The sequence below is a fragment of the Cordyceps fumosorosea genome (assembly GCF_001636725.1).
Source record: "Cordyceps fumosorosea ARSEF 2679 chromosome Unknown scaffold_19, whole genome shotgun sequence".
In the NCBI taxonomy this organism is placed as follows: Eukaryota; Fungi; Ascomycota; class Sordariomycetes; order Hypocreales; family Cordycipitaceae; genus Cordyceps; species Cordyceps fumosorosea.
The window spans coordinates 356,183-372,188 of NW_017387319.1; the positions used below are offsets into that span (position 1 = coordinate 356,183).

Consider the following 16,006-nt stretch of genomic DNA (forward strand, 5'->3'; position numbering starts at 1 on the left):
AGGCGAGCCTTATGATGATTAGACGGGCCTGATGCGGAAGAGCCTCATCAACTACACTTGATTCCTCACCATGTGGGCAGGAGCTAGCTCATAATTTGGCTTGTTATGCTTTGTTTCCCACTTGGCCTCATTGGCTCGTGTTCTCGTGCTAATGATGCCCGTCAGCCTGCTTACACAACCTGCACAGCCATGCCGCAATTGGCACAAAGCCCAAATAACAGCCACGCGGGTTGAGAAGCTTCCGGCTGCTGCCAACTCATCATCCTTCGTGGTAGATTGTGCACGCAAGGCTGCTGCCCGAAATGAACGAGACACGGACGGTAGGTGGTTGATGAGCCGGATAGTTGGTTCCGGGCGAGAGAGAGAGCCTTACCTGAAGCCCGTGCATATAAATCGCTGGTGTCCGACGTTTTGAAACGAAAATGTTTTCTCATCTCATAAACAAGATCTGCAGCAGTCGATCAAACACAAGTCTTCATCATCTCCACATTTGTCTTCTCTAAAACCACCCGCCATTATGCGCTTCACAACCACCTCCACCGTCCTCCTCGCCGGTACCGTCGTGGCCGCCCCGGCGGCCCGCGACAGCGACATCAACGCCGCCATCCCGCCCGTCGTGCCCGTCAACACGCGCGGCGGCGACGCCTCCCTCCTCAGCAAGCTCGTCACCGCGCCGACCGCCCTCGACCGCGCCAAGCTGCTCGACCAGCCCGGCGACTTTGTCTTTGACTTCAACCCCTCCGCCGCCACCGACCCCAGCCGCTCCTCCGAGGCCAAGGGCAAGGGCGGCGTCTCCGTCGCCGCCACCGCCAAGACGTTCCCCGCGCTCGTCGGCAACGGCGCCTCCATGACGGTCGCCTTCCTCGGCGCCTGCGGCATGAACACGGCGCACGTGCACCCGCGCGCCACCGAGCTCAACGTCGTCGTCCAGGGCCGCCTGGTCACCAACTTTGTGCTGGAGAACGGCGCGGCGCCGGTGGCCAACACGATGAGCACCTTCCAGATGGCGGTGTTCCCGCAGGGCGCGATCCATCAGGAGTTCAACCCGGACTGCGAGGAGGCGGTGTTCGTGGCGGCGTTCCCGGACGCGGACCCGGGGGTGAGCCAGGTGGCGCAGAACTTTTTCGGGTTGCGGCCGGACGTGGTTGGCGCGACGCTGGGGGGCGTGCAGACGCTGGACGGCAAGGACATTGAGACGTTTAGGCATGCGATCCCGGATAACATTGCGCTGGGAATCGATGCATGCTTAAATAAGTGCGGGATCAAGCGCAATGCTAAGCGTGACCTGAGTGAGCTTTTGGATTAAGCGAGGTCGTCGCCACTATGTTTTTATTTGGAGTATGTAAACAAGGCTTAGGGGGCGTGCTCGGTGTTGTTGGGCTGATTTCGATATCGATTGGGAGTTTGGAGTATGGCATTTTTTGTAATTTGATAAAGTTTGAAAAATCAACAATTCTTAAAAAATCCCATTCTCCGTATAAATTTCAATTTTTGCAACGGTTTTATGTAAGTGACTGTTCGTTGTGCTTGACAGTACCTGTCGCTGCGACTGTGGACACCTGTACAGCCTCACCGCTTTACATCCATCGCGTCAAACACGTCACGTCAACCATCAACCTACACCTCGCTGGCGAGGTTCCTCAAATCATCCGTTGCACGTCTGCCACGGCCGAATCTATCATGCAAATCTCGTTAACATGTACATTCCCGACCGACATCTTCCCCCTCACCATGCCCACCGCCCTAAACTGACCATCCCTTGCTTTGCAGGATCGACCCCGCGATCCGGCTCCGACGCGCCATCCACGCCTCCGACGCGCTGCTCGTCCGGCGCATCCTCCGCTCGCACCCGCACCTGCTGCACAACCCCGACACCTCCTCGACCGGCCTGTCCAACTCGAACCTGCACCTAGCCGCCTCCCTGGGCGACCGGGCCACCTGCGAGGCTCTCGTCGCCGCCGGCCACGAGCGGCCGCCTGCAGCTGCTGCTGACGTACGCGCCGGGCGGGCCGGCGGAGGCGGTGCGCGCGGCGGACGACGAGGGCAACACGGCGCTGCACTTTGCGGCGTCGACGGGGAGCCTGCTGTGCCTGCGGACGTTGTTGGCGGCGGGGGCGGACGCGGAGAGGAGGAACGTCTGGGACTGGACGGCCGCGGCGTACAGCGCGACGGTGCAGGCCGAGGTCTACCTCAAGGGGCTGATATCGGAGGCGGGGAGGCGCCGGGACGCGGGTGCGGAGAAGAAGCAGAAGCAGAAGCAGCAGCAGCAGCAGCACGTGTCACCGCGCAAGATGATGGGACTGGCCATGGTGAGGGTGGTGCCGGACAACAGCGACGATGACGAGTGACAGACGACTGCATTAGATGACGGGTTGTTATGAGACGTCGGGCTTCGAGTTGGCAAATCTGGGTCTCACTGTATTGTTTTCTTGACAGGTCTGTTGATATGCGTTGACCTTTCAAGCCAGAATTTGAGCAGATTTACATCATCATATTGGTAGCTAGATTACCTAGCCAACGAGCAACGTTTTGCATTTCGGTCCGCAGCAGTCCAGAAGCGGGAAAAAAAATCCAGACTAGAAGCAACCGATTTTATCAAAATACAACGCCATCCTGGAATACCTTTCCAAACAAACCTCAAAAGCAAAACCACTCCGCCCACATCCCATCAGCCTCCGACATGCTCAACACACGAAAAGGAAAACTTACTACATACTTGCCCTCAATCCTTGCAGAACCACAGACACACAATCGGCTTCTCGTGCGGGTTGCCCGTCCTCGTCATGTCCCAGCCGACCTCCTTGACGGTCTTCTTGAGCATGTCCTTGTCATCACCACACACCGCCAGCCCCTTGTACCACTTGCCGCTCCCGCCGCCAATCACCTCGAAGCACTTGTTCTTCTTGGCCACTGGGTTCGTGCACCCGAAGCCCTTGAGCAGCTCCGCCATGGTGGTGGTGCAGGGGATGTGCGCCGCCTTGAAGGGGATCTGCGCGGTGGGCGGCAGCTGCCAGGGCGGGGTGCTCGTCTTGAAGACGTGCGCCTTGGTGTGCTCCGCGGGGAAGAAGTAGTTGTAGCCGGGCTCGCAGCCGACCCCGCCGGAGCTGTTGGTCATGTGCGCGGCGGGCATGGTCGGGTCGATGACGGGGTACGGCTGCGGCTGACGAGGGAGGACGTTGGCGGTGCCGTTGGGCTGGCAGGAAAACGTCTGCTGGGCGTAGAAGCCGGAGGTGGGCTGCGGCGGGGGCGGGCCGGCCATCATGGGCATCCCGCCGCCGCCGCCGCCGCCGCCGATGGGAGCCTGCGGGGGGAAGAAGTTGGTGGGTGCTGCCGCTGGAACGTATCCACCACCGTAAGCGGCCATGCCTGGGTAGTAGCCGGCGTACTGGGGGACCATACCAAGGTTGTAGCAGCCCGGGCCGCCGAGGTGCGGGATGTAGGCCTGTCCCTGGGCTGGCATGGGGCCGCCGCCCTGGGGCGCGAAGCTGGGACGGCCGCCGTAGTTGTCGCGGCCCGTGACGGGGTTCCAGCCGCCAGACATTGCGGGTGTCGAAGTCTTGGATGAGGAGGGGACAGGAAGGTGTCGTCGGGGAGGGCGCGCGAGTCAGCTCGGCTGCCAGGTGTTGATCCAGCGACGCTCCTGCGGGCTGAACGAGGTGTACCAGTGGCCGGAGCTGGAGGGCGACGGGCAGCTGCGGACGGGAGCGAGAGGTTGGCTGGGGCCAAAGGGGAGGGCAGAGGGGATTCTGCGGTTGTTGCTTGGGGTTAAGTAGGTCGGGTACTGTGGGTTGAGGGTGGGAGGGAGCGGGTGGTGAATCAGCTGCTGGTGGGAGTAGCCTGGATGCGGCTGCGGTTGGTAGAAGTGGTATGGCAGAGGACAATGTTGTTGGTGGTACGGTGCGACAGGTGTGCGATGTTGGTGGCGGTGTAAGAGGTATTGGTGATGCTCGTCTTGCGGGATTTCAATGGTTTCTGTGAATCATTTTAGTGGTGATTCATCATGCCACGATTAGGAAAGGGAAGTCATACCTTGACCCTCGGAAGACGTTGAAGAAGTGACGTCTTCGTCTCGATTCTGGTGGGAGCGAGATGACAGACGAGGTCCCTCTCGTGGCCGAACGACTCCTGATTTGTCGGTCAGTACGTGGAAAGCAAACACGATTGCTCATCAGGACAGGGACGAGCGAGGGACAGACAAACATACCTTGGCTTGCGGCAACAGACCTGCGACGACTCCCCCCCGGCACAATCTTGCACAGGAGCACACGGCGGCTCCAGACGGGCAGGCCGCGGTCGTTGTAGAACGCGGCCGTGACGCGGCCCACGAGACACAGCGGGATGCCGGCGCCCGTGACGATGCGGAGGCACGAGACGACGCAGAGGGTGCGCGCGGACAGCGGCAGCTCGCCCGGTGCAAAGGATGTGGTCTCGACGCGGACGTGTTCCCGGAGCGGCATCAAGGAGCGGCACCAGACAGAAGAGGGAAGCCGCCAAAGAACGTGAGAATGAAGCGTACGATGATGGCACAAGAGTGAAACGGGCAAGTAGGCTTGGACAAGGAACAATGTTGGATGCTGAGGTTGGGTGGTGCAAGGAGGAGTTGTCTGTGGCCGACGAGAAGAGAGCCTCTCTTTTATAGTTGTGCAGCTGGATTCGTGAACCAGTCATCATGGTTGCTGACCGAGTATCTTCCGGTGATACCCTCGAGGCGCGTGATTCATGGTGGTTTAGAAGGGCTAAGCGGTCGTCGTGACGAGGTGGTTGATTGGGATGCCGCCTGGAAGCGGCGGTGGCTAGCCGACCCGTGTGACGGGAGGAGGCCGGCATGAGCGGTGAACGGTTGAACGTAGTGGTGTGTAGCTTATAAAGGCCCTTCAAGGAAGAGATGAGTGCGGATAAACATGAAAAGACAAAAAACGTCTTGTATTTGAATTTTCAGGGCGGATTCAACGCCTCAAGGGACAGGGCTGGGGGTGAGGCTGTTGTCGAGTCCTGAGTGCGGCTACAGCTGGGGTGACACTCGTGGACTACTCTACCTTGGCATGTTTTTCTATATAAAATGGTACCCTCTAATATTCTATGACGTGTTTTCCATCTGTAGAGCTTGATATCAGAGTGATATCTGATGCTACTTGGCATTTTTATAGCCACCAACAGCAGGTAGACGCGGCAGCGACATTCGCGCGGGAGTAGGTGCTAGCCGAGGGCGCATACAGTATCTAATGTGGGCAGCATATATATCCTGAGTAATCTATACAAAATTTTGGGCAGTGGGAATAATCAACTTCATCTCGTCGCTAGTCTTGTCCGTGTCGCGCGAAGCGGGATGAGTCTGCCCTCAGTCTGCCCTCAGTCTGCCCCGAGTATGGGTGAGTCAGCTGGCGTCCATGCCACCTCGGCCGGGATCTTCCTGACTTGGCATCACCAGACTATGCGGCTACGGAACAGTATTCTTTCTCTTCTGAAATCTCCTGCCGTGGATTCCTCTATCGGTGTGAGAATGTCGCGCTTTTCGGTCAATGGATGTATATGGGGGAGAATTTCCTGGATGCCTATGATGTAGTCGCTTTATCCGTCGCAACACAACAGCGGCGCAATCGTAGAACGTGTCAAGTGCCTCTCATCGCGGCTATACCTCATGCCAGCAAAGCGGCAGAGAGGACGGCATTGAGTGCAGCCATAATGAATGGCATGGACGCCACGGACAAGGGCGACGAAGAAATGTGACTGAGAACCTCGGCTGGTCTGGATTCTCCTTTCAAGGAGAAACTCAGAGACACTTGCTTACGTCAAGGCCAGGAAAATGCGGCATACGAGACAGGTGGTGTGACTGTTAGCCGCCACGTGTGGCAAGTGGGCGATCTGACCCTTGAAGGTCTGGCTCTGGAAATCGATTTAAGACTTTGCATGGCGAGCAATGCCTGTCTTGCATGTGAGGACATGTGAGGACCAAGGTAGCTGAGAAGCTGTAGGACGCCATGCCTAGCTTGGGAAGCCGGAGCTGGAACTCTGGCCTCGAGCATGCCAAAGGGCGGCAATGGTGACATTTTCCTTTCCCCAGGGACTCTGATTCTTGAGGCTCTCTGTTCTCAAGCTGTCCAGGGCGAGACTTGCAAGTCTTGCAGCCAATACACGCGCTCGGCTAAAGTTGAGCAGATGGCCTCTAAGAGCAGGAATTGGGAACAGTTACGCTATAAAGCAAAAGCCTCGACCATTCAAAACGCTCGACTGTACTCGGCATTTCGTACGGCATTCACATTTGCAGAGCTCGTTCATGTACAGGTTCCCTCATGAGCCGGCTGCCAGCACCACATCTTGGCGAATACCTCGCTGATGATTCAGGCCCCGAGAACTCTCAGGTTCATCCAGCCAGTGTCTGAGGAATTCTGTTGCCTGAAACCCTCGCCCATGGGAAGGTGCCCTGATGCCGTCACGGTGCCGAAGGGGTGGAACCCGATGCGAGCCAAAGCTGGAGCCAGCTCGAGATGGCGGCGCTTGCAGGTAAGTGGCTGATGAAAGTTGATGAAGCAAACCAGAAGCTGTCAGAAGAAGATTCCCGTCTCAAAGACGTTCATCTAGTAGAGAGAAGTGAGAGAAATGACTTGAGTTGAATAATGTTTCCTGTGTACATATTCCTCAGGGCTTGACGCAAGGGAGGTGATTGTGGGAGCAATCTCAGAGTTGTCTGGTGATGGTTTTAAGGCGGTGCTCTGGAATGCAGTTTCCTTTTTTTTTTCTGTGGCGGGGGCACTACTGCGCTGGAGGCCGTCGCAGAAGGACTTGAGAGCCTAACAGCACCCAGGCATTCAGAGCTACAATTTGTGATAGTGCAAATGTACATTTCACTTACACAGAGGTAGCCCAGCAGGATGTGAGGGATTTGGAAGATTGACTGGCCGAGACAGCACCATTCTCAGCACATTTCAATTTGAACAGCTTTTCAATTTTTCGAAGAGATGAACGAACAAAGTTGTGCCTCGGGCTTCGTCTATACCTTTGCACTTGGCAGTCGCTGTCGCACAGCCGAACCAAGGCTTTTTAAGCAGTAACTGATGAAGAACCATTCATCCATGCTTGATATTTTCCTCTTAATATTATTAGATTGCAAAGCTAGGGGTCTTTATCTTATAGTGATTGTTTCCACCGAGTAGAACATCAAGGACGGCCTCGCTCAACCGGAGCCGGTGCCTTTCAGGACGCTCCCCCCGTGCTTGTATCGGTACCTCCTCTCCCTACGTGTTAGTCCCTTCTTCACTGGCATGCTCACCACTCGCAACAGGGAAGGGGAATGCGACGCACGCAAATGTTTGCCCATTTTAGCTCTCACGTTGCATCTAGACTTTACTTCACCTGGCAGGGCGAGCCTTGGAACTACCCCCTCGTCTATCTAGAGCCCATTCAGCTCTCCCCATCCGCAGACTTTCCATTGTCTCGGCTTACACCGGACCCAGTCAAGAGACTCGCAAGTCCTCTAGTTTCACTCTCGACATTCTTCTTTTTATACTCCCCCATTCCCCCAGTCGTTGATCATTGCCTTGTCTTCATCGTCCTAGACAATCTAAACGAGCGACCCTGCGTGAGCCCTTCGACGCCGCCGCCCGAGGGCCCTGCTTCCCCTCCAGGGATCGATACCTCTTTCCCCTTCCCTTTACTTACACGCAGAAAACGACAAGCTCTCAACACAGACGGCCCTGGCCCATCATGTCCCGCGACATCACGGACATGCACCCCGAAAAGGGCGCCCCGTACGCCGACGAAGACGTCGAGGCCATCGCTCTCCACGAGCGCGACCTCGAGGCGCGCAGTCGCAACCCGCTCGAGGGCATCCCGCGCGACGAGCTCATGCGCACCGTCGAGGCCTTTGCGCGCGCGCGTGGCCTCGAGCGACACATCCCCGTCCTGCGGAAAGGCGCGCTGCTCGCGCAGAACCCCGACGACGCCGGCCGCCTGATGGACGGCACCGACGAGGCGCTGACGCCCGCCGAGGCGGCCGTGCTGGGCCGCGAGCGCACCAGCCGGTGGGCGATGCCCGCGCGCCTCTTCTGGACCATCGCCATGTGCTCCGTCGGCGCGGCCGTGCAGGGCTGGGACCAGACCGGCGCCAACGGCGCGACCATCTTCTTCCCGCGGCACTACGGCATCGGTGGCGACAGCGCGCGCGAGCAGATCCTCGTCGGCCTCATCAACGCGGCCCCGTACATTGGTAGCGCGTAAGTCTATAGACTCTCTCTCTCTCTCTCTCTCTCCCACATTCTCCGTGGTCTCTCGCAGGCTGACAACGGCGCCTCCCTCAGCTTCATCGGCTGCTGGCTCTCCGACCCCCTCAACAACCGCTTCGGCCGCCGCGGCGCCATCTGGTTCTCCGCGCACTTCTGCATCTGGCCCGTCCTCGGCTCCGCCCTCTGCCACACCTGGCAGCAGCAGCTCGCCTGCCGGCTGCTCATGGGCGTCGGCATGGGCGCCAAGGCGACGACCGTGCCCGTCTACGCCGCCGAGAACGCGCCGGCCTCGATCCGCGGCGCCCTCGTCATGTCCTGGCAGATGTGGACCGCCTTCGGCATCATGCTCGGCACCGCCTTCAACCTCGCTGTCTTCCACGTGCCCGACGTCAACTGGCGCCTGATGCTCGGCGCGCCCTTCATCCCCGCCGTGCCCCTGCTCGTCGGCATCTACCTCTGCCCCGAGTCGCCGCGCTGGTACATGAAGAAGGGCCGCTACGCCGACGCCTGGCGCGCCATGTCGCTGCTGCGCCACGGCGAGATCCAGGTCGCCCGCGACGTCTTCTACATCGGCACGCAGCTCGAGATGGAGGATCCCCTGGCGCGGGGCCGGGGAGGGGGCCAGGGAGGCTGCTCGATCGGCATCGTCGGCCGCTTCGCGCAGCTCTTCACCGTGCCGCGCGTGCGCCGCGCCAACCTCGCCGCCGTCATCGTCATGCTCGCGCAGCAAATGTGCGGCATCAACATCATCGCCTTCTACTCCACCTCCATCTTCAAGGAGGCCGGCCTCACCGACTTCCGCGCCATGATCGGCTCTTTCGGCTTTGGCGTCGTCGGCTGGCTCTTCTGCTTCCCGGCCCTGACGGCCATCGACTCGTATGGCCGCCGCAGCCTGCTGCTCTTCACCTTTCCCCAGATGTTCTGGACCCTGCTCGCCGCCGGCCTCTGCACCCTCATGGACCGCGACATGGGCGACGTCCGCACCGGCTTCGTCTGCCTCTTCGTCTTCTGCTTCGCCGCCTTCTACTCGCCCGGCTGCGGCGTCGTGCCCTACAGCTTCGCCGCCGAGGTCTATCCGCTCGCCGTCCGCGAGACGGGCATGGGCTTCGCCGTCGCGACCTGCCTCTTCTGGGCCGCCGTCCTGGGTACCTCGTTCCCGTTCCTGCTGCACGAGGCCAAGACTGTGGGTGCCTTTGGAGTGTATGCGGGGCTCAACGTCATCGCCTTTATCCTCATCTTCCTCTTCGTCCCCGAGACCATGCAGCGCTCGCTCGAGGAGCTCGACTGGATCTTTGCCGTCCCCGTACGTCAGTTCGCCCGCTACCAGGTAACGGTTGCCCTGCCGTGGTTCTTCAGACGCTACGTGCTCTTCCAAAAGAACGCCACAAAACCTCCACTGTACCACTTTGAGGCTGTCGAACAGGCTAAGAAACAGGGTCGTTACATTGCTCCCCTGGCCAGCCAGGATGATGAGAAGCGCTTTTACTAAATTGATGTAATTTCCCGTGCTTTTGTTTTTGCTGTTCAGTTGCTTCTTCTACTTGATACCTTCCTCGTTAGCTTTCGAATTATGTCTATATTAGCCTCTTTTGGGGTACTCACATACATGTTGGAATGAAACAATCCATGCGTGTTTTTCTTCCCTTCCTTTCACATGAGCATCGAGTTTGGAAATGCGACGTAGAAAACTCGATACGCTATAAACATGCCTTGAACTATGGAATTCGTTAGTCATTGCTCCCTTCGTCGTCAGACCTCTACTCTCTTCCTATCCTTCCAACGAGCCCTCGTCACTCGCAGCAGCACCCACGCAATCAATCTATAAATCACGACGCATGCCAAGAGGCAGTAAGCATTCACGTTGGGATCCACATCAAAGTTGTACAGCTCTAGCACCTGCTCGCCTGAGGTGACCGGGCACGAGCCGTCCGGCAGAGCCTGCTCGGCGGTGCAGTGAAAGTCGACGCCGCGCAGCGCGTACGGGGCCATCGCCCGCGTGGCGTAGCGAATGGGCGACAGGTAGTTGAGGGCGTTGAACGCTCCGGGCATGTTGATCGACAGCACGCCGGCCATGCCGTTGGCGACGGAGAGGAAGACGCCCATGATGTTGACGGCGAAGCCGGTGTGCGCGAAGAGCGTGTTGAACATGATGCCCAGGCTCTCGCCGCACGAGACGACGCCGAAGCAGCCGAAGAACGCGGCAAAGTAAAGCGATGCAGTTTCCGGGTTGCGCACCGCAAACGTGGAGAAGAGGCCGTAGACGAGGCAGCTGAGCACCTCAAAGGGCAGCTCGAGGACAGTGTACGACAGCAGGAAGGCGTCGACGCCGTACACGCCATCGTCGTCTTCGCGGTAGAAGACGTCGCGCTCGGCCGGGTACACGGCCACGTTTTGGAGCATACCGACAAAGTAAAAGGCGCCAAGCTGCTGCACGTACCCCATGCGGTTCTGCACCGAAAAGTAGTCGTGCTTGAAAGGCGCAAAGAAGAGTGTGAAGACGCCGGCCAGGCCAGCTACCTGCATTGTGCGCGCGAGGATGAGCTCCGGCTGGCGGCGAGTGTTGATGACGGCGCGGCGCAGGAGAAGTGGCAATGCCTTGACGATGGAGGTGCGCTTGCGTACGAGAGCTCCCAGCTCCGCAGGCGTGGACAGGTTGGCGCGGTTGAAAGAGCGGCGAGGGATGGCCGTGAACGCACCTCTAGGTTCAAGGGCACCCTTGTCTCCGGAAGAGGTCGTTTGTGACTTTTCACTGGGTTCACCTTCGTCCGAGACATTGATCTGGAAGCCGGTAGTTAGGCTCTTTCGCTTCTCGTTGGGTTCATCAGTCTCTTCATGAATGGGCGACAGTCGCGGCTCGTGGGTATTCCCAGTTGGATCTTGATGCTCTTCCCAGCTTTTGACGAGCCTTTTTACCCGCTCGCGGCTTTCTGCTTCGATATCTTCTTTTTGCAAGTCGACCGTGATCATGTCAAGCGCGAAGTCGGCGGGATTAGTATTTTTGGGGCAGTCATATCCATGTTTACCAAAGTATCCGAGCATGTCTCTGCTGGCGCCTGCGTATACAGGATGGCCGCCACGGGAGAGCAGGAGAACATTGCCAAAATGCTTGAACAGATCTGATCGTGCTTGATGGATGGTGAGAATCAGTGTGCGTCCCTCGTTTGCGAGACCTTGGAGCACTTCCATGATAGAGCTGGCCGTGAAGGCGTCCAGTCCAGAGGTGGGCTCATCGAGAAGTAGCACCCGAGGGTCCGTCAAGACCTGAACAGCGATACTAGCTCGCCGCTTCTCACCGCCCGAGATACCCTTTATCATGTCATTGCCAACGAGATTGTTGGCGCAGTCCTTTAGGCCCATCTTGAGTAGCACTTCCTCGGCTCGACGATATTTCTCTTCGGTGCTCATAAATGATGGGAGACGCAGGCCGGCCGCGAAACGAAGAGTTTCTCGGACTGTCAGGGATGGCAGCAGCGCATCGTCATCTTGGCATACGTATGAGCAGACGGAACGGATAACAGAGTCTGACGGGACCGCGCTATTGAATGTCAGTTTGCCGGAGGGACGGTATTTGTTGCCCACAGAGTTGCGCAGTCTGAGCGCCATGGCATTGAGGAGGGACGTTTTGCCACTACCGGACGGGCCCATGATGACGTTGAGAGTACCGGCTTGAAATGTCGCCGTGACGGGATTGACAATCAGGCGTCGAGGGAGACGCTTGCCAGTGGCTGCCTTTTTGTCCAGGGCAAGCGCAAATTTGTCCAGACCAACATCGATGGCTCGTACTTCTCCAATTGAGCGTGCAGTCATCTTTTCCTTGCCAGCAGACAAGTCGGTATCAGTCGTTCGCGCGCGAGCAATTGTCATTTCGACTTTGAGAAATGTGAGACCAACGGTGGATAGAAGCAAAAAGAGGGCGATGAACGAGGCAAGCGCCACTATTGGTCTCGCTATCCAATTCGTTGGGAAGCCCAGAGACTTCATGATGTATTGCCCAGTGTATTGCTGGCATGCAGGATTATCCCTGCCGCCGGGGAATGGACAATCGTAAAAGCTTCCTTGGAACTCATTCGCACAATAAGCGCTGAATGCATAGAACTACCAGCGTGGTTTAGTTGTAGTCGATTGCCTGCAGCTTTGAGAACGTACATTGTAAGCGGTCCATTTTATCCACCGAACGTAAACTGGGATGCTGCTGGATTGCACGAACATGCCACATGCTATACTCTGAATAGTGTAGACCAAATTGGCCATTAAGCTTGCCCCCGGAAAGTGTCGCACAGCCGTTACACACGCCATGGCGCATGTCACGGAAACATATTGGTTGAGCAGAGTGATTGCGAAAAAGGTGAAGAACTTTCCCACGTCGCGGTCAAACCCTGACATGAAGTACATCAAAACGGAGAATATGAATGGCACAGGGATGTCTTCAGTCGGCATGCGCGCAAGTCGGCGAGACAAGATAAATGGGAGAGGATCAACGCAATTTTCGGAATTTTCGCGGTCGAATGTTGGCATATCAATAGTGAGCCTATACACTTCGAACAGGAGGATCAGGTAGCCTTGCAGACCAGCGGTGATGTATAGTCCGCCCTGGCGAGATCTGATGCCGGCTTGGTCGCGACCAACATTCCAGAACATATAGCCCGTGATTGCGCCGAGAAGCACGGCCTCTAGAATGGCAGCAGTCATGCCCATTGGGTCGCGATAGGTGACTTTGAAGGTTCGACTGGTCAAAACTCGCAGCTGGCGCCAAAATCCAGCCCTCTCGTCGTGGCCATGTGAGCATATGCGACGGTGATGGCGATTCGGTTGGCTCAAGATGCCGCCCACGGGTAAGAATTGCTTCTCACTCGCTTGGCCCCAGCTTCGCTTCAGGGTTTCGACGCGTACGCTACTCTCCGTCTCCAGCTCTGGAGTGCGGTTATCGATAGCAGCAATGTCTATGACGAATTCCGCCGGGTTCACAAATGCGGGGATGGGAAACCCCTGGCTTTCAAACCAAGGTATGCACTCAGTTGCGTCACCGGAATAGACGGGGCTGCCTCTGGTGAGGATGACGATGTTATCGAAGAGGTTCCAAATCTCGGACCGAGGCTGGTGGATAGTAGTAATAATCGTGCGACCTTTTTTCGCCAAGGCCTTCAAGGTTCGAACCAGCTGATAGGCGCTTGTGGCATCCAGCCCTGTAGTTGGTTCGTCGAGGAAGAGGACGGATGGGTTAGCGAGCAGCTGAACGCCGATACTGACGCGACGTTTTTCACCGCCGGAGCATCCGCGGTGCTGGGAGTTACCGATCCTTGTGTCTGCGCATTCTTTCAAGCCTAGTTCGCGAATGACTTCTTCCACAATGCGCCACCGATCTTGCCGCTTTGCAGTCGATGGCAGACGAAGATCTGCCGCGTATCGCAGGGTCTCCCGCACAGTCAGAGTCGGGAGCAGGATATCCTGCTGCATGACGTAGGCATGGCGGACGTTATGAACGCTAATCTCGCCATTGAACGTGACTATTCCTTCTTGGTGTAGTCTGGAGCTGACCATGCGCTCGGCCATGGTGTTGAGAAGGGTCGTCTTGCCCGAGCCACTGCCACCAATGATGGCGGTGAGGCTGCCTGCGGCCAAGTCGGCATTGACGGAGTGAAGAAGGGTCTTCATATCAGGCTCAGTGTTGAATTTTGACTTGACGAGGTGAGTGTACGTAGAGGGAGCCCACCAAGACGGTGCCGTGTTGACGGATACCTCAAGGTCACGGATCCGTACTTGAACGCTGGCGACATCCTCCAGCGACAGCTGGCCTGCGCCAGATACTGAGAAACGCCGTATGTTTTCGTCCTTGTTCTGATTCACGGTTTGCTCAAGAGATGTAGCAACAGAGCTAGCTCTATCCGTTCGGTCGCTTTCACCACCAACTTCCGCAGGAGTAACAGACCCCTGGGCCTTTTCCGGATCGTGGGATTCCATGATGTAGAGAAGCAGCACTACCTAACTCCGTCGAGAAAAGAGCGCAAGACAGTGAGATAGGGGTATATACTAGTAGTATCAAATAGGCTTGCTGGACGACTCAATGTAGATCAGGCCTGTGTGCGGTGTGTGATGGGTGGATCTAAATCTAAGACATTGTTTGTCGACAAAGATCAGGGCCGAGACAAGGCTGATGATCTTTTTTCCAAGCGGCACAGCTGCAGCAGGGCGCGCAAGTGATATGTCGATTTGGGCGCAGCTCAACTGGTACAAGGCGGCATGTCTGACCAAAATGGGGAAGAGACAGTGTTTTGACTGCCAGTTGAAAGGTGAAGGGGTGAGACCAGACATCGTGGGCGAGATGATGATTTATTGTCCGGGGAGAGTTTCTCCACTGCAAACGCCAGCGTGGAGTCGGCTCGGGAAGAGGTGGGGGAAGGGGAGATTCAGGGCTACGCGAGGAAGCTACAGTGGACACTTTAGGCTTGGATATGGATTCTTGGATATGGATTAGTTAGGCTTCGAGGTAGAGGTCTTGCAGCTGTTAATAGGAGAGCATTATTTTTTTTTTTAATATTACATATCCGTTGTGGTTTTGCATGCAGAATTACAGATATGGAGGGGTCAAAAGAGCGAGAGCGATATTAATAGCCGAGCTGGGTGGCAGCCCGTTTGCTCACGTTATCATTGGCTGGAAGTTGCACTCTCTTCCAAAAGCGCGACCCCAGTCCATGATAAATACGCGTATTGACATGGATGTCATCAAAAGCGGAAGCACAAAGACCGTGCACATAACTAGGTAGGTAGCCAAGGCTGAAGCCGGCTCAACGCTCAAGCCGTCGGCAGCACCCAGGATCCGGATCCGCGTATTTGAAGGCTGAAGGATGGCACCACTTCCTTCAGGCCGAGTTAGACTCGGGCAGTTCTTTTATTAATTAATCACAATACAGTTGTTACTGGTATACCAGTAGAGGCACTAGGAGCGCCAAGAACCGAGGAGATGCTGGGCACAACAGTTTGAGATTTGGACAGAGTGGTTCGCGGTCGCTTTTTATTTTTGAAATATAACGCGACTTGTTTCGACAGACCGATATTGTCTCTGACTACGTGGCAACTAAAGTTACCATGCGACTATGTACTTATTTGAATGGAATAATTGGGAGGGAAATGTAATTAACGTGCGCGGGTCCCAAGTGAATGCGATGCCCTTGAAGATTGCGGGGGATCTTGGAAAGTTAGTTAGACGACTCAAATTTGCACCTCGGCTCCGATCTTCCATTCACTCACCTGTCATTGGAATCCAAATCCCTGTCCCTGCCGTGTCGCGAGAACTAACTCCAGCGCCAGTCGACCCCCAGCCTCGACCACGACATTCGTTGGCCAGATTTCTACATCGACCGGGATAATTTCCTCCTTTTTGACAGGCTGGACATCTGATCGGCAAAAATCCCGCCACGGCAGCCACTGGCGGTGGTCGGGGTGGTCGGGGTTGCTCTTCCGAAGACTCACGCGCAGCCACCACTTGGAGACGGGAACGGGCTCTCCCGTCGAGCCAGTGTAGTTGATTTCCTCGTTGGTAGGGGCAAAGTGTCGAACGGATAGAAGCAGGTCAATATCCGATGGTCTGCTTCCCTCTTTGTTTCTGCTTAGGGAACCATTAAGATGCGAGATGATGTGGGCGGTGATGTGGGCGGTGATTTCGGTCTCCTCGCGAAATGACTGCGTCTGAAACTGAACCACATCGGTTCCGATTGCTCCGAACTCGCAGGCGCATTTGTGGAATGTCTGATATCAGCCCTCGTCTGCAGCGCCTTGAGCTCTTCTCCGGG

The 16,006-nt window shown here is 56.8% G+C and overlaps 5 protein-coding genes across 5 annotated transcripts; 2 read left to right on the forward strand and 3 right to left on the reverse strand.

The window, feature by feature from the left end:
- Nucleotides 1-517: 517 nt before the first annotated feature.
- ISF_06987 (spherulin-1B precursor) lies at nt 518-2,341 on the forward strand (the record flags this gene model as incomplete). Its single annotated transcript, XM_018850591.1, has 2 exons — nt 518-1,254; nt 1,771-2,341. 2 exons carry the CDS (start codon nt 518-520, stop codon nt 2,339-2,341), a joined length of 1,308 nt encoding a protein of 435 aa, XP_018702236.1.
- A 381-nt stretch (nt 2,342-2,722) lies between these two features.
- ISF_06988 (hypothetical protein) lies at nt 2,723-3,541 on the reverse strand (the record flags this gene model as incomplete). Its single annotated transcript, XM_018850592.1, has 1 exon — nt 2,723-3,541. One exon carries the CDS (start codon nt 3,539-3,541, stop codon nt 2,723-2,725), a length of 819 nt encoding a protein of 272 aa, XP_018702237.1.
- Nucleotides 3,542-3,604: 63 nt separating this feature from the next.
- ISF_06989 (hypothetical protein) lies at nt 3,605-4,457 on the reverse strand (the record flags this gene model as incomplete). Its single annotated transcript, XM_018850593.1, has 4 exons — nt 3,605-3,837; nt 3,897-3,972; nt 4,030-4,125; nt 4,248-4,457. 4 exons carry the CDS (start codon nt 4,455-4,457, stop codon nt 3,605-3,607), a joined length of 615 nt encoding a protein of 204 aa, XP_018702238.1.
- Nucleotides 4,458-7,701: 3,244 nt separating this feature from the next.
- ISF_06990 (General substrate transporter) lies at nt 7,702-9,708 on the forward strand (the record flags this gene model as incomplete). Its single annotated transcript, XM_018850594.1, has 2 exons — nt 7,702-8,210; nt 8,295-9,708. 2 exons carry the CDS (start codon nt 7,702-7,704, stop codon nt 9,706-9,708), a joined length of 1,923 nt encoding a protein of 640 aa, XP_018702239.1.
- A 260-nt stretch (nt 9,709-9,968) lies between these two features.
- ISF_06991 (ABC efflux transporter) lies at nt 9,969-14,177 on the reverse strand (the record flags this gene model as incomplete). Its single annotated transcript, XM_018850595.1, has 2 exons — nt 9,969-12,314; nt 12,366-14,177. 2 exons carry the CDS (start codon nt 14,175-14,177, stop codon nt 9,969-9,971), a joined length of 4,158 nt encoding a protein of 1,385 aa, XP_018702240.1.
- Nucleotides 14,178-16,006: the final 1,829 nt, after the last annotated feature.